We start from the raw sequence: 17,932 nt of genomic DNA, 5'->3' as shown, positions 1-17,932 counted from the left end.
GTGAGAGTGAGTGTGTTTCTGTGGTTAGGATGACGGGCTGTGAGAAGAACCCTGCTGTACGGTCATGGGAGGAAACACAGCTGGATCGGTTAACACCTGACACAGCAGCTGTTCACATTGTTGAGTGACTCACAGCCTCGCTCTGTTTACAGAGAAATGTTGAGCCCTCTGTTTCTAGAAATGCTTTGCTAGTAAACAGAGTTTTAATTTTCTATGAGATAAATTCCAAATTAATGAAGTGAGTCACAAGTGTTGCATGTTTCAGACTTCTGGTGTTTTAAACTTTTACAGTAAGAACCCAATGCCTGTGTGACATCTGTAAAGTAAATACGCGTAAAATTACATTTTGATTTTCCCAGCAGCAGCAGTGCTATAAAATGTCTGCTGTAAAATTCGGAAAAACTATAAAACAATACAAAAATACAAAACAGTCATCATCTTTATGAGAACTGGAATATTTGACTGTATTTTTTATAAGACATCACCTTTTAATTACATTAAGTCTACTGTACTTTGTTAAACTAGATTTATTTAGATTTTTTTTAAATGAAAATTGTGCAGAACAAAACAACATACATACAATTTCTATCATTTTTACAAAAACAGTTCTGTATATTTCCAACAAAATATGCAATTTACATAAATGTACATTTCACAAATCCAAATTAAAATGAACTGCAAAATGTTTGCAGGAAATCAGAAAAATGTAATAACATACAGGCAATTTGTTTCTCTCCCTGCCAGTTTACTGTACTTCATATTGTTTAATTTTCTCTGAAAAAATAAAATGCTAAATTACTAAATCTCCTTTAGACAAAGGATCTTTATTTTAAATATTATATTGATTTATATGTTTTCCTATTATTATTTTTTTCTGCCTAGTTATTGAGAGGGGTAGGACAATACAGTTAGGAAATACAGAAAGAGAGAGGGGTATGACATGGCAAAGGCCTGAAGGCTGGAATCATATCCTAGTTGCCTGCTTCGAAGGCTATAGCCTCTGTACATGGGGTGCACAATTTAACCGCTGAGCCAAACGGGCACCCCTGTAATTTCTCTTTGACATACTGAAAGTAAGTGTAGCATACAGTGAATTTAACACAGCAAGCCAGAAATTAAGCCTGCCAGATAAAGCCCCAAATATCTAGACAGCAAGGTGCATCTGTCAGCTAGACTTTCTGTTCCTTATGATTACACAGGCATTTCCACCTTTATACAGAAACCTGAGAGCCTCCATCTCTCTACAGGGTCTGCTGCCTCTCTGTTCTGGTTATCACAACTGTGGCTTCAAAATATTGATTTTTTCACTCACTTGGTTGTTTTTGGCCACAAGCATATGTAAGTGCCTCTGCTATTTTATACCGTGTTGGTATCGGTGCATGTAATTGAATTAGTAAACAGAGCCACTCTGAAGCTAAAGATGAGCACCGTGTAGCATGATGTGAGGTTCAGTTTGTGGTATCCTGACCTAACACACACACACACACACACACACACACACACACAAACACACACACACACACACACACACACACACACACACACACACACACACACACACACACACACACACACACACACACAAAGAGGAGTTTTCCTGCTGTAAACCGTCCACTGCTATCAATCAGACCATCTGTCCCTGCCTGTATTTAGGTTTCAGTGCATACTGATGTCTTACAACCCTGTTTTTCTGAGACAAGTAGTACCTACATGTGCGATAAAATACATTGCTAATATCATTCAGGACTTGCAGCAATTATCTTCCACTGCTGTGTCAATTTAGCAGGAGGTACAAGGCAATCTGGTTATCACTGCTTTTTGAGTGCTTTAGTGGTCCCTCTTCACAAAAGCGCCTGTAATCACATTTCGCTGCTCTCTTTTAGTCAAGTCTCAAGGCTGTTCTTCTCTTATCTGCACTGTTCAGTCCTCTATTTCATTCGGTAATTCTGGCTCTCTTTCTTTGTCTCATTTTGTCTCTTTCCATTTCCTACCTTACATTCTCAACCTTTCTTAACTCTGTAACCCCTCTTAGCTTTCTCGTTTATGTAAGACGTAAGTACTTGGGCCTGTTGTTAGCCGTGCTAGCAGAGGTGGCCTTGTCAGTCTTTTGGCCTGTCTTCCATACTGATATAGAAATACAGTAATATCTAGTTATACTGAGTGGATTGCCAAACTCCTCAACAACTTGAAGAAGAGAGTAAGGTAGCTTGCTTTGTGATTCCTCTTTTCCTCATGTCTTGACAACAATCCGCAGGATTCAGGGGGATCGCTCTAAGGACACACATTCATGATACCCCCAAGACAGTTGTAATCAGTTAGTTTGTCTTATCATCTGTTATTATCCATATTATCCATTATTATTTAATCTTCTGATTTACTTAAATATCTGCAAAATTATTGACAACTCATCTGTCTTGGGTGAATGATGGGTGGATGATTTATTTTTGTCTCAGAAGGATATCTTTCACTGCAAGTATCAAGACACAAAAAACTACAGACACACACTAGAGTAGTTCCATAACAGCTAATTTCCTAGTCATCTAAACAACAAGTCTAAATGTAAGAAAGCACTCAGGAAATCGTCAAAATTAGGCTTAATGTATTTAACATGGATAAACACTGGAACACAGAGTCTGCGGGTAAACATTATAAGGTGGGTTTTTCAAGTATGGCTAACTTTAGCAGAGCTATAACTAGCCTTCGGTCTTCCTTGCAGGAGGTCTAAATACTGCTAAATCACACTGTTCTATAAGATGCTATATGTCATCTGTGCTAATTAAAATTGGGGTAGTAGAGCACTACAGTATTATAGCAGTAACTACTGAGCCATAGCTCATGGTGGGTGGTTGTTTATACTAGGAATGTCAATTTTAAGTATTCTCTGTGATCGATCTTTGGAAATGTTAACAATCAATTATTGATTAATCAATTTTAAAGAAAAAGTTTTCTCATGTAAAAAAAAAAGCCAAATATGTTGTTTTTCCCCTAAATTATATTTCCCACTGCAGCAAAATGCAAATAACTGATGGTATTGAATACGGGTACATATTTAACACTGAATATCAACGATCAAGCTCATAAAAATATTCTCTGCGGACATAAAGTCATATAAAGTGAAGGCTCATACTACTAACTATGATTTTACTGCAACAAGAGAACTGAACCGAAAAGTACTTCAGACTCAGTGTCCAGTTTTCTGCCTACTTGTTCCTATTGAGAAAAAAGAGCATGTGTACACGGTCAGGTGTCAGCCGGGAGAGAAACCGGGTCATAATCAGTCCAGTAGCAGATAAGCCCAGACGGCTCTGACGTTGCTGGTCTGCAAACATAGCATACTAGCAATACCCACCACCAGTCTGTTGGCTTATCTAAAGGTGGGGAAGTGTCCTGCTTAAAGTTGTCAACCTTCAGGTCCATGTCAAAAAAAAAGTGCACGTGGACACCTGGCGCACAGCAGCAGCTGCCAGCTGAGCTTCTCTGCTGTGCGTAACACCTGACACCAGCTGATTCACATCGAAACATGCTTTAAACTTAAACACCTCCCTGATAGCTGAATATTAGACCACATGTTGTTTGATCCACGTGATGGACAATAGACAAAATTGTGTGTTTCGAGTAATTTCTTAACAATCAATTAATGGATACTCGATTGTTTACATCCTTAGTTTATACACATCATATGACTGGCCTTTCAGGCCAACAATGTTCAAGATATTCACCTAAATTTAAATGATAAGTAAGGCTGGTGCTGACTTCTGAGGGTGAAGATGGATAATAATTTAGTCGACTAAACAAAAGTATATCTCTGATATACACACACAGCAACAAACTGAACAAAACTCGGGCTGAAGATCACTTTGTGCAGTTCTGTACTGCTCTGTTTGGTGATAGTTTCGCTAATGTTAGCATGCTAACAAGCTAAACTACAACATAAACACTATAGGTCACATCCTCAACACCGTAAAGGTGCTATCACGTTCAAATGCTAGCATATAGCTAAAGGTACCACTGACTTAATACAGCCTCTAAGAGCAGCTAGCATGATGTATTTCAGGACAAGCAAATAATGTTGAACATACATATGATCCATAAACTCAACAGACACATGAATCCGGTAAAATTAACAGTTTTCAGGTCAAATTCATGTTAGCATTGTAGCAACTGCAATCAAGTGAAAGTTCCATTAAAAAACAACCAACAGCAGCATGTGTTTTACTCAGGTATAAGCATCAGATAAAAAGAAGATTCACTTCATCCCATGAAGCCCCAGTTCTTTAGACTCTTTAAGCCAAGCCTCTCTGCTTATCTGTGGTTCCTGAAAGGCCTGAGGTATTGTATAGCTCCACTTTAGAGGCTGTAGAAACCTGAGCTGTGGCCTCCGGGTCATGGGGTGTCCAGTCTCTGTGGACAGCGAGCTGGGCCAAGTGAACTATTCACTGTGTTGGGTGACTCTCCTCCTGCTCCTCCTCTTTCTCCTTTTCTCCCAAACATTTTGTGAATAGGTGATCCATTAACAGAAATGGACGAGTGTTGATGGTATCTCCATTTCACCTGGCCTTTCTCTCTTTTTCTGTCTGAGTGAAGGTCAGGGACAGTCTGTTTCTTTGCCTGAGTTGGTTTTTGCTTCCATTTTCTCTGTTTTTTAGGATATATTATCATGAAAATAACTTAATCTTTGTCTAAAGTATGACTATTTTTCAAGACTTATTGGAATGATTAGGAAAAATGACCAACACAGGGTTTGATTTCACAATTTGTAAGGGCTCTTGCTACCACAGTGTAATAACTTCGACGAAAAAATATATTATTTTCACAATTACAAAGCAATCATGAATCAAAAGTTATCACAACTGTTGGCAATTAGCCAAGGGACAACAATATTATGGCTTGTCATGCTTGAGTTTTTCTTTGTGTGTGTGTTTGTGTGTATTCGATTGTCTCCTGTTGTCTGCTGGACTTTATGTCATCCTCTCCTATTTGTAAACCTCTGCCCTCTCTCTGCTTCGAGTCAGCTATGAGCTGCTTGGCACAGCGCCATCACAATCCATTCACCACAGCTCAGTGAGATCGCACAGCCACTACTATATACCAGAGTGCACCCTGTTCTTCCCGCAGCTCCCATTTCAACAGTAAAATGGCAAAATGGCCACTTCACAGAGCCCCCCCTCTTCACTGTATTGTGTTCTCATGAGACAATGGCAGTTAGTGTGTGTGGGTGTGTATGTGTGTGTCTGTAGTCCTTAGCTCTAAAAGATATTAGAATAACTCTTCTGGGCTTTATATCTACAGTATGTTTCATTTCATATAATTTTATCATTATTTTTGAACAGGTTAAGATGTCTGGACCTCACTTAAAGGATATGAGGGGTTTCTTGCTTTTATGCATGTTCCTCATCACACTTGTACTCCAGTTTGTTTGAGGCGTAATGGCTTCCATACCCAAAGCAGAATGATCCCCTCGCCTTGCCAAGTGAAACCATTGGCAGTGAGCTGGGAAATGGCTGCTAACGTTTTAATGACTTAATGAGACCTAATTAGTTGAAATGGGAGAGAGGAAGAGAGGAGCTGTAGAGGTGATCAGTGGCAGCCTGTGTTGGAGCGCAAGTGTTTCACTTCTTACAAGATGTTGAATCTGTTTGGATGTGTTTATTTTTTACATGTGTTCCTTCCTATACAAGTCTCTGTTTTTATGGTGCGTGTTTGTGCATGAATGTTTATGCTGTTTCCATAGCAGGTGTGTGTTTGTGGCACAGCGCGGAGCAGCCTTTCTCAGCATTAGCCAGCCTCCTCATCAGAAAGTGATGGTGGGGGGTCAGGCCTCATTTAATCAAGGAAAAAATTCCATCTCCCATTAACTTAATTAATCCAACGCCAGAGAAAGAGAAGCAGAAAGAAATGTGCCTGTGTGTGAATGTGTGTGTGTGTGTGAGTGAGTGTGTCAGTACTTATGCCAGAAATAGTCTTTCTAAGCTGAATTCACAAAGCGGCTTGTCAAATTAAGTAAAGAAAGAGAGTTTTAATGATGTTACTTGTTCAGGTACAGTAATGACTTTATGAAAAAGACATTTTCTATGAGCAAGGGTTTTCAGTTGTATTGTTCAGGAATCTGTCCAACAGAGTTCAAGCTTTTATTTGGTGAAGAATTATTCATAAGTTGAAAACATTGTAGCTTTTCAATTAAATGTGCTTCAATTGTAAGAGACTAAGAGGTGTTGCTAGTCTTTGGTTGTATCAGCTGCTGCACCAACAACCTATACTTTCAAGAAGTCAAAGCCAACCAAGGCTGTATTAATAATAGTTTTATGCATCTCCATTAAGTCCTCAAGTTTTTCTGAAAAAAGTTGGCAATATGTAGAAGAAGGACTGGGTACTTATAGACTGAGCAATCAGCAGATACAGGATCATGGGAGCCTAAGGGAGGGAGTTTTAATGATGTAACTTGTGCAGGTACAGTAATGACTTTATGAAAAATACATTTTCTATGAGCAAAAGTAAGTAATTCCTTCTGGTTTAGATTAGCCAGTCCACTTTTAAGTACTTTACATGCAGGCTGTGGAGGCGCAACAGAACTAATGAGGCAAGACAGTACATGTTACTAAGAGACTAAGAGAACTAACACCCAGCAGAGATATGGGACATGGTGGAGGCAGAGTGCATGGAAACACATTTGTTTGTAGTTCTTCAAAGTGATTTAATTTTTATATTTAAATCATGTGTTCTCTCAGTCAAGATGTACTCTTACGGAGGAGCTCTTAGGACACATACTGTATCGTATTTATTCTAAGTAACTTAAGCTTATCACTGTAGCTCTTTTAAATTGTTGAATTTTCACTTTTTCATTGAAATTCACAAATTTCATACTGACTGCTTGATTCCACATTTGCCCTCTTGAGTTGGTCAATACTTCCTCTAAAACACAGCCACAAATCTTAAATCCACATCCATCACAACTGGACTTTTAACTGTGAACTGTGTCTGAAGTTACAGCACGAAAAAGGAAACCATGAGACATTAAATACACAAAAACCTACGTTAAAAACACAACTTTCATCACGCAGCAAACTCATCCATGGTACTCCCACGTGATCTTGTGTAGTTCTCATGTGATTTTGCGAGCTTAGTTGCTATGCTACAGAAACAGTTTCAAGTGGGGTACGGTGCTCATTGTCAGACGGAGCAAAACTGTGGCATAGACTGAACGCAGCACACACACTGTGGGATCAAGGTGATGGACACTGCATGAGGGAACTAAGATAAGAAAGTGTGCTATGCTTGTTTACATGTATGAAAAAAAGATATCCTCATAATCTACTGGAGATAAACAATGTTATAATGCATAATGATGAATAATGTATGAAGAAATATGCACTCAATAAATCATTAACAATGGACAATGCAAATGGGAGTGTGTGTAGTCTGCTCAAAATGAGCTACCACCAACCTTCCCCTTTTTCTCTTGTCTTCTTTATGTTTATTTCTGTGTGTGTGTGTGTTTGTGTGTGTGTGTGTGTGTGTGTGTGTGTGTGTGTGTGTGTGTGTGTGTGTGTGTGTGTGTGTGTGTGAATGTCTACTGCAATCCAGCCTCTTCATAGGAGATAATTAACTTTCATCATGTCAGTCAAGATTTGTAGTCTTCTGGGGTTTTTTTATCTCTATCTTTCCCCCACTCTTTCCCAAAGATCCTCTCCAGTTTTTTTTCAACACTATGTCTGCTTCTACTGTATATACGAACTGGATTAAAATCGTGATTTGCAGCACATACTGTTGCAAACATACTGTTGTTAAATAAAGAATGAAAATCATAATAGAAAGGTGTGAGATGATTAAATGCAGAGTGCATTGAAACATTGGGATGTACAGTGCAGCAGGGGGACAAAATAATAATTAAAAACATTGAGTTTAATGATCTGCTTCCACCTCTCACCCAATGACAGACGAGATTGGCACAGGCACCTCTAACCCCAAACTGGATAAGCTGTGTTGATAATGAATGAACCGAGGGATAAAATCGTATTATTTCAAGACAGTTATCAAATAATTAAATGTTAATAATGTTTCAGTGTTGACTGTGGTTTATGAACGCCTTCTCCTTTGTGTTCAGTTTGTACAGCATTCTGCAGCTCACCTCACACCTGCTCATCAACCTCTCACCCCCCCAACTCTTTCTCACTGACTTTAATGTCCTGCTGTTGACATACAACTCTCTTCATGCTGCTGCACTCAATTCACTTTCAGAGCTCCTTTGCCTCCTCCTCCTTTTCTCTGGCCTCCTTCTCTGTCCCCAAAACACCCCGCCTCTGGAATGTGCTACCCCTATCCCCTCTGTGCCGCCAACTCTATTGATTCTATTGAAGTTATGCCATAGAATGACAAACTGCCTATTTCTGACATTGAAACCCTGGACAAAAATTGCACAAAATGAAAAACGATGCAGATGTGTTGATAATTGAATCAATGAGTTATAAAAATTACTTTTTTTGATAGAAAGTTCAGCTTTCATAGTGCTCACAGAGCAATAAAAAAGGTCTCTACAGTAAGTTGCAGTGAGGTTGGTATGTATTGTTCACAAGTTTTGCTGTGGAAAGAAAAACCCTCAGTCAAACTTAGACTGTTTCAGATAAAGAACATTCTTAACAAATGTTTTGTTATTTTACAGAAACGCCTTTTTCAGTAGAGCTGAGCTGCGGTGCCGGACCCAGCCATGTAGTGTTGGAGCCAGGTTCGCCCCTCCTGTTAGACTGCAACCTCGGGGCCAGCGACACACCCTTCAATGTCACCTGGCTTCAGGATGGCCAGCCTCTGCCTCTGGAGGGGGGTCACTCCCTGGAGTATTTGGCAAACGGATCCCTCCTCCTGCTGCCAGCTTCTGAGGATGGCCAGCCCACCCGGAGCGTGGAGGGGAGCTACAGCTGTGTGAGCGCCAGTGCCCTCGGAGCCCTGACCAGCAGGACTATAAATGTTCTCCTAGCAGGTAGGTGTCCAGCAGGTGCATTTGCAAGTGTTTCAGGGCTCTTGCATCTCTCATGTATGATTCAGAGTATATTTTGTTATTTAAATTCAAAAGTGTATGCAAATGGAAGCTTTCATGCTGAGAATGTATGGCCCCAGGTCCCCGGGAAGCTAAACTGAGTATAGGTTGAATTTGAGTGGTTTATTCAGTCTTCCCGTTCTGCCCTGTTAGACTGCTCATTCGTCTGAAGTTTAGCGTGCTATTCCCCCAGTGCATGCTGGGATAGACTCCCACTGGAATTATGCTCAGGTATACTTGGATAAATAGTTAAACTGGCATTTCTCTTGAGCAGAGCTGCTTTGAAGACCAAATGAATTAATAGACAGAGTGGAAATGAAACAGCAAGTACATTTAGGGATAAGACAGGGGAAGGGAAATTAATCTGCAACAATTCACCCGAATGAATGAATCACTGTAACCCTTTTTTATGTGAAGTACTCCAAATGAACTGCTTCTGGCATCTGAAGTGTGATAGTAACTGGATAGCAAATATTATGAAGGAACATCTACAATGAAAATCAACAAAAGCATGAAATAAGAATACTGCATTCAGCTGCTTTACTGCCACTTTACCTGTGTTTCGGGTATTTGCTGTACATTTTGGAACAGTCAGAATGTTTAAAATATCAGGAATGCAGGTTGCAATATCATCATGACGTGAGATATAAGAATTGGTTTGATTAATTCATCCATCAAGAGCTTCAGTAGGCTTGCATACACACACATTGAGCAATGTGATTTGTCAGATTTGGCAAGGGACTTTCCTTGCATGGATGACGATGAACTTGATTCTCCTCTGCCTCAGAGGGAGAGACTTCTCCTCCAGCAGAGCGCTAACAAGTGTCCTGGGAACAGGTACACTCTAAAACAACGGTCTGTTAAAAGGCACCGAGTGAAAGAGGAAGAGTGGGCGAAAATAAAAGAAATGAACATGGAGATGTTAGTGAGGGACAAGAGGACAGGCTGTAGCTCTTTAATCGGCCTCCAAGGAGGCCTCTTTCTCTCGCACCGTTAAGTAGCAGTCTTTATTTAGTCATTAGCTTTGTGTAAAATGAGACAGTATCCTTTGTGGATGACCCTGCTTTTGTCAGCTGTCACATGCCTATTTATGAGGATCTCTTGTTTGAGGGACAATAAGGAGTGAGGGGAGGGAGGGAGAGGGGATGCTGGATGAATGGTGGGAAGGCAGAAAAGGCTGAAGAGAGTTTGCGGTGATAGTGAAAGGAAAAGACTTGCAGACCATTAAGAGTGACCTTCAGTTTGCAGGTATGTACATGAACATGTACTGTATGTGTGACTGTTTTTTTTAATTAAATCAGCACTGAGGAGCTATGAGATAGATGTGACCAGCGCGCAGGAGGTCAGAGCTGAACTGCCTCCACGTTGACATTGAGCGGACATTCTCATTTCCTACTGTGACTTGAGCGGCAGAAATGATTCTGAAGAGAGAACACAGCAGAGATCACATCTGTGAAAACACATTACGAAAGCCACCTGCTCCACTTTCCCCAGTCGCAGAGTTAGATGCATATGGCCTCGTCTGAGAGCATGTGAATGTGTCTGAGGCAGAGCAACAGTGAAAGAGACCTGCTCTTTTTCTAAATGCAGATAAAAATGTAAAAAGGTTTGATGTTCCAGTCTCTTCCTCACTCTTCTCCCAGCAAAATGCCAGAGGCGGCGCACAGTGTGCAAATAACGTTTCCCAAATACATCAATAGGTAAATGACGGCGCTGGAAAATAAAGCTGATTTTAATGTTAATTAGACCAATTAACCTTTCTCATTATGAGGCTGCTGAGGTGAATGTCAATATTTCCTAATTCCTACCAGCTTCCACAAGCCATTTCAATCAAAGAGCTGATGTCATAACCATGAAGAGTGTGCGCTTCCTCCTCCATACAAACAAGCTGTTAATGGTTTGACGCTTTGCTCCTCATTTTCAAAGGACAGAGGTAGTAGAGTGCATTTTCCTTTTTGTTTTAGCTTTATGTTTTTTTTTTTTTTTTTGTGTGTCAAACTCTGCCTCTTTGTTTTTAAATCAAGGTTGAATTTTTTTTTTAACTTCGAAAAATCTTAATTTATTTTTTAATTTATTGTGTACACTTTTTAAACTTTTGAAGCTTCATCAAGAATGGTCTTATCACTGGACATTGTGATACAATATGTGATACATTGTGTTTTGCCTCCTGAAATCCCCACTGCCTCCAACATTTAGCATCTTTACTTTAAAGAGTGCTTTCTACTTTAGTGCATCAAAAACAAATGAAACCTTTCCCTCAAATGTAATACCACATGTAAAGGGTTAGTGTATTTCCACTGAAATATCCACAGCTTAACAGCTTTCATTTGAAAATGAAAGATAACCTCAATTTAATTTTTCTGCGTCATACTATTTTGTGTGTAATTCAATAGACAATATCCTATATTCTATATTGTTCTGTTTTATTGCATACTATCTTCTCGTATATTAAGTCTGTTTTAAAATATTAATTACCATAAGTCCTTCAGAAAGTTTATGGATTTCACACTTATTTGAATTATCTTGTTTAGCACCTACAATTAATCTCAGGACTGAATCATCAAAGTGTGTTTTCTTTCTTATGTTATCCTCAGAATAATTTCAAACCTTTTATTTGCAGCCTTGAGTAAAATACTCCCCGTCTTCAGAGATTTAGTGATGCAATGTTGCTGCTTTAATCGCCGCCATGTATTCTTTACCTTTCATTTGCACTAATCAGAGATTGTAAGGATGCAAGATGTCTCACTCCTCAGTAATTTATCTTGCTATCTTTGTTCACCTATTGCTTCTTGGTCACTGTGTCCCATGCAGCATTCTCAGAAGGATAGCAAGGATGCAAAATGTCTCATTCTTCTCCGGCTAAAGGATCTTATGTCCGCCCATAGCATGAAAACGTGTACAATGACGTCACCAATATCTCATTGACTTCTTAATCTGTTGGCCGCTAATTTTCTCATCTATTTTTGTCGACTATGAAGAATCATTGCACCCCTGATGTATGTAGCTTCTTTTTTGTGTTGCTTATTTATTAACTGAGCCTTTGTCCTTGGCCTTAAGGGAGACCCCTTTATGTCCCGTACCAGAACCCTGAGTTTTAATTGTTATCTGAACCTTTTTGTGGCCTGGGCTTGATTTGTTCTCCCTTGTGATTGCTGTCTACATCCTTGAAAAAAAGAGTACAAAAAAATCTTTAACCAAATGAACATATTGAAAATGTAAGATGGGAATTGTAATTTAAAATTGGGAATAAAACCTGAAACTGCATATTTTACAGTAGCTGATATAAGTATCAACAGGCCAGGGGCATGCTTGATGGGTTTCCCCACTGTTAGTAAGCCAGAAAGCTGGGTAGCAATGAGGTCAGGGGTGGAATTATCTGCTTGCACAAGGGGAGGGGAAAAACGCTGCAATCTGATAGCTGTGGGGCCAAAGAGTGGGGCATAGATAGCGGGACGGACAAAGACAGAGAAAGTTAAGTCGGGGTAAAGTCAAGGGCAGGAGAGAGAGAGGGAGAGAGAGGAAGAAGAGAGTGGTAAAAAAATACATGAAGAGGAGAGAAAACAGAAAAATTGTGGGGTTTATTTCCTTGTGGTAAGCATCAATCAGAAATGTTCTTGACTCCTTGGCTCACCTTGTCACTTTTTGCTGGGATTCTTAAAAGTTCCCATGTGTATCGCAACAACTACAGGAGGAGCAGTGTCAACTCTGCAACATCTGAGCATATGTTTTTCACGGTGCTGGACTGACCTGCCATGGAATTTGATTTCAGGCCTGCAGACCCTCAAGGAATCCTGGGAAAAGACTAATGTGATTATGCTTTGACAGAGCGGAGGTGGAAGCTCAGCCAGTCACCATTGTTCCATAACAGCGTGGGCAGAGTGTCTTCCCCAAACTCACCCCCCCCTCCCATCCTCTATGCATTAACGTCTGCTAATGTGCACTCTCGCTGATCAGCTGTTGCTCAACACTCACACAAACACAAAACCCCTACACACACTGATCCTGTGTAGTCGCAAACAGTCCATGTACAGGATTGAAGGAACACACTAGAGCAAACACGGAGGTACAAATAGCTCAGCACACACTCAGCCGCTCTCTGGCAGTGTTACAGGTTCTGTGTTTACATGAGGGCAGCGTCATGCTGTGTAATGGCTGTGAGTGAGGTTTAATCATCAACTCCTCCTGCAAAGCTTGGTATCAAACAGTCATTGCAACTTTTTCTGAAATTACTCACATGCTTTCTGCTACTACTGAGTGTGTCAGCCTGCCCTCTCATTCAGAAACTTTGTTTCCTCAGCGCAGTGGGAAAAACACAGATGGTCGTTTTGTTGCCACGATGAACAGTTGGTGTGAAAGAGGTCGGGGTGATCTTGGATCGCCTCTCTGTCTCCTTAGGCTCACAGTGGTTTTGAGGAAGTCTTGTCCAAAATATTGGGAAAGCTCCAGTATTTAACTGTTGTCACGATTACTATGATGGGCTGTAAGTTAAGATAAGATAAGATAAGACAAGATAAGATAAGATAAGATATTACTTTATTGATCCGGGGGGAATTCAGTTGTTAAAGCAACCCAGACATAAGTACAATCAAGAAAAAGTCTCAATTAGTAAAATAAGTCAAAATAAAGATAGATAATAAAGGTAGAATACAATTTAGATATATACAATGTTAAAGATGGAATTTAGATGAATACAAATGTTACAAATGGATTAAATAACAATAATTACAGTATTACAAATGTTTCAGTAGTGACAGGTTGACATGGTGTGATTGAATAAAAAACAACAATCTAAAAATGGCTCCTTTGTTAGTTTAGGACCTGTTTCAGCCCATGCACTTTGTAGTGTGGTTTAAGTAAGTGGACATTCCTCTGTGTCTCCACTCAGTCTTCACAACTTCTGTATGAATAACAAAAGATGCAACTTATTTTTATATATTTTATTTATAAAGTTAATTTAACAGGAACTATGTGATTTACATAGTAGAACTTCTACCTGTTACAAACAGCTGTTGTAGAACAGGCATGTAGAAAAATGAAGCCAATGGGGAAGGGTAAAAAACTGCAATTCCTTGAGTGTCCACTTGAGGCTGGCTCCAAAAGCGAAGTAATGACCGTAAAGCCTGCATTAACATGACCATTTTATTATCAGTGGACTGTAATTATGCTCTTTCTCTTGTTTTCTGACCATTCAAAGCACTTTGACATTACATGTCACATTCACACACAGCTGGCACAGCCACAGGGGGGCAGTTTTGGGGTTTCAGTGTCTTGCCCAAGGACACTTCGGCATGTGGATAGCAGGACCTGGGTTTGAGCTCCCAACCATCTGATTGAAAAACAAGCAATTCTACCGCTGAGCTGGGAAATTTTTTGTAACTAATCTGTTTTGATGAAGGGTTAGAGTTATGCATAATTGCTTCCTGTCTTGATCAGGACACTCGAAAAAGAGATTTTTTTAATCACACTGAGTTTCTCTTGGTTTAATAAAGGTTAAATTAAGAAAATAAAATTAGTTTTCGGAGTGTGGGTGAATGGCCTGACAGGTGGGAGCGTTCTATGAGTTTGCCAGGTGGCAAGGCTCTGGCCTCATGTCAACCTCTTTCAAGTTTCAGTTGAATCTTAGTTGGGGTCAGCATTTCAATGTAGCGACTGCCATCTTTGGGCTTTATAGTTTTTTCATACAGTTAGTGAAAAATGACTGTAAAAGTATGAATCCTAGGTCCCTCACACATATACACAAATATTTTCATGATCATTCGAGGACAATCAGGTCCTGGACGTTTTGTTGGATTGCATTTCTAGTGTGTTGTTGTTGTCGAGTTTGGTTTAGGTGGGGAAGGGTTTTTGTGTCGTGGTACAGAAGGGGGAGGAGTCTTCTGAAATGGTGAAATGCATATTTATCATCAAACATAAGTATATTTCTGTGATGCAAACACACTGGTTAAGAACAATATATAAGACACTTAGGCGATAATTGAAGAATAGCACCCTGACTACTGGAGTGACTCTTACCTGCTTTGTATATATGAGCTCACGCTGACCTCTCACAGACTCTGTTTCTTGGGGGCTGGCAGGAAAAAGTCTGGACAAAGTCAGGATGAAGTTATTTTGCTCTTTGCACCACACTCATGCACACACTGCCAGATAATGCTTGATTATCTTCATGAGTGGGGTGCATGTGTAAAAAGGGCTCTACTCAATTTGGTTATTCCCGATTCCTGCATGTTAAATCTAAATTACACCTATTGTAACTAGAATCAGTGAAAGCAATTTCTACCTTATCTTCGAGCTAGATTTAATCTTTAGTGAGAAAAAAAAAGGATAGCTGAGTAATATGTTCACACTTACTCAGTCATTTAATAATCTGTCTCTGTTGCCCTTTTGAATGCCTGAATCAAATGTATTACTCCTGCAAAGTAAATCTGTGAATACACTGCAGGATGATTAAACATATTTTCATGCTTTGCAAATCTGCTTCGAATTAGACCAGCAATTAATCTAACATGGAGAAAAAAAAATTCTGAACATGATACAGAAACCAGACAGAATCGACTGAATTGATTCATTTAGATGTCTCGGCTCATTTGTTACATTTAACTGAGCATCTGACATTTCCTTTTTATAATTTATTTTGTGGAAATTCTTCCTCTACACTTCTACTCTCTAATTGGTACATACTTACTTTATTAAGCTCAGTTATGTTATTGAATTTTTAGTTCCCCCTCTTCCCTGCTCCTTTTTTGTTCTTTTCTTTTCTTGGCTTTGATTTGTTTCTCTCTCCTCTTTCTCTGCTCTCCACTTTGATCCTCCCCCCGCTCTCTGCTCCTGAGAGTCAGAGCTACAGGCAAAGTTGCTAGGACAGCCAGCCAGTTTTGTTCTCTTCTCCAGCAGCCTGTGGGGGTCAGAGGTCAGGGGCCCCTCAAACATTGCTCAGTGCTGCCTCCTGGTGCCTGGTCTTATCTGTCGTAAGAAAACCTTTCATGTGTGTGAGAATGTGTGGCTGTAAAAATTGGAGCTCTGCCAAAACTTGACCTGTGAGAGAGAAATAATCCAGCCAAGCCTGATTAAATCCCCAAGTGTAACCTAATCAGGTTATTCAAGGATATTTAAATGGTCTCAACAAGTTTTAAATGTAATTACTTGATTGGAAAAAGTGTGTGAAGTAGATAATTCATTTGTGTCTTGAACTCAACACTAGGTAATTATCTACCTCTACCTTAAATACTTTACAGTTGTAATTTTGAACTTCTTAAAACACATATCAGACCACATACCTGAGGTGCATTACACACTTGATCTAAGAATAATTCGCTCAAGAATGAAATTAGATTTGCCTGATTTTTTGTCTGTTCATCAGGATCGTTTTCATGCTTTGATAAATACCCCCTGACCTCTGTCACTTCTCTGCCCTCAGGTCTGTCTAACTTCCATCAGGAGCCGTCACCACAAACAGTGCCTGCTGGGGGAGCTGCTCGCTTTGAGTGTCAGATTGAAGGAGTACCTACGCCTGTTATTACCTGGGAAAAAGACAAGGAGGCTATCCCTGAGGACACAAGGTGAAAATTAAATGTGTTTTTGTTTCCTTTAATTTGTCTATTTTATTTATTATATCATATTAATGAATATGAGGTATTTCATTAATTTGATTAATGACATACCTTGAGGATTTAAACCTAACTTTTTGACTGCATAGTTTTTAACAGGTAACATGAATCATACATTTGAAGTTGAATTACCTAATATGAAAGAATATTAAACCTCAGTTTATCCTCATAACACACAAGGCCTATTGCATCAAGTCTGATATACAGTAATACACAGAGGAAAAGGACCCAAAAGCAGACTCTGAAATTTAACAAAAAGGCAAAATAAAAGGCTTATTTTTGTGACGCAGTCCATGGGGAGCAAGACAGAAAATCCATAAAGCAAAACAACAATGTTTAGAAAACAGATGAAAACAGGTGAGATTAATCAGATGCATGTGACTACTACAATCAGAGCGGGGCATTCAATCACAAAAGGAAAAAAAACATGTGAGTCTGGGATGTGGCAAAATATGATGAAATTATGACTAATACCTCTCATTAAACTAAAGAATCACACAGATGGTGAGGTAAAACAAGGTGAACAGGATCACATGTCCCGGCACAGCCCCCGATTGAGTTTCTCTGCCTTGTCACTGTCAGAGTGACATTTCCTTTGACATTTATTAGTCCTTACACACTGCTGTACCACACTGTGTTCTGTGCCATCTTCATTTTGTAGATTTCTCAACAATCACCTATACTTTTGTTGTCTTAAACCTCTCATGGCTTTTCTCTGCTAGTTTTGTCTCTTCGTCTTCGTAAGAAAAAATAAAAAAACTGACCTGAAATGTACCCGAGTTTTTGAAAAGAGTTAGTCCGCCAGTCTGTAAGGAGAGCCTCATCTCTTGCAACTGTCTGCTCTTCGTAGTGCAAACACAAAGACTATAATTGTTTCAACTTAACTATGGTTTAAATATTCAATACCAGAACAGATAACATCTACTGAATGTAACACTGACAGTTATTCTGTTGCCTTCAGGTTCATTTAGCTCTGTGGTTCAATATCTGACATGCACAATGTATCACTATCCACTGAAATAATTTTCTTTGAATTCTATGTGGAAAAAAATCCTCCAACACTGAAGGCTGCATTGATGTCAACAATAACGTTTGAGCTTATTGAGTATGCTGTTGAGTCTCCTGGTTACCATGAGCATTCACATCAATTAAAACAAATCATTACACAAAGAAGAGTTATGATGGTGGCTTGTGAGGATGGTTGAACGTGTGAAGAGGTTTTCAGTTCAGCTAAATGCAATACCTTGACTTTCTTTAAGTTAGGACAATGTTGGGTTGCTGCTGCTGCTGCTGCTGGACA

At 39.5% G+C, this 17,932-nt stretch overlaps 1 protein-coding gene across 3 annotated transcripts in view; it reads left to right on the top strand.

Moving 5' to 3' along the window:
• igdcc4 (immunoglobulin superfamily, DCC subclass, member 4) overlaps positions 1-17,932 on the top strand; it is a 64,377-nt gene that overhangs the window by 13,736 nt on the left and 32,709 nt on the right. For all 3 annotated transcript variants that reach the window (XM_034681043.1, XM_034681044.1, XM_034681042.1), the window contains exons 2-3: positions 8,657-8,971; positions 16,443-16,584. In XM_034681043.1, coding sequence (XP_034536934.1) covers positions 8,657-8,971; positions 16,443-16,584 — 457 coding nt within the window. The remainder of the gene's footprint in view (positions 1-8,656; positions 8,972-16,442; positions 16,585-17,932) is intronic.

Source organism: Notolabrus celidotus, chromosome 3, assembly GCF_009762535.1.
Source record: "Notolabrus celidotus isolate fNotCel1 chromosome 3, fNotCel1.pri, whole genome shotgun sequence".
In the NCBI taxonomy this organism is placed as follows: Eukaryota; Metazoa; Chordata; class Actinopteri; order Labriformes; family Labridae; genus Notolabrus; species Notolabrus celidotus.
Note: the sequence above shows the minus strand (reverse complement) of the source record. Positions and strands in the feature narration are given on the sequence as shown.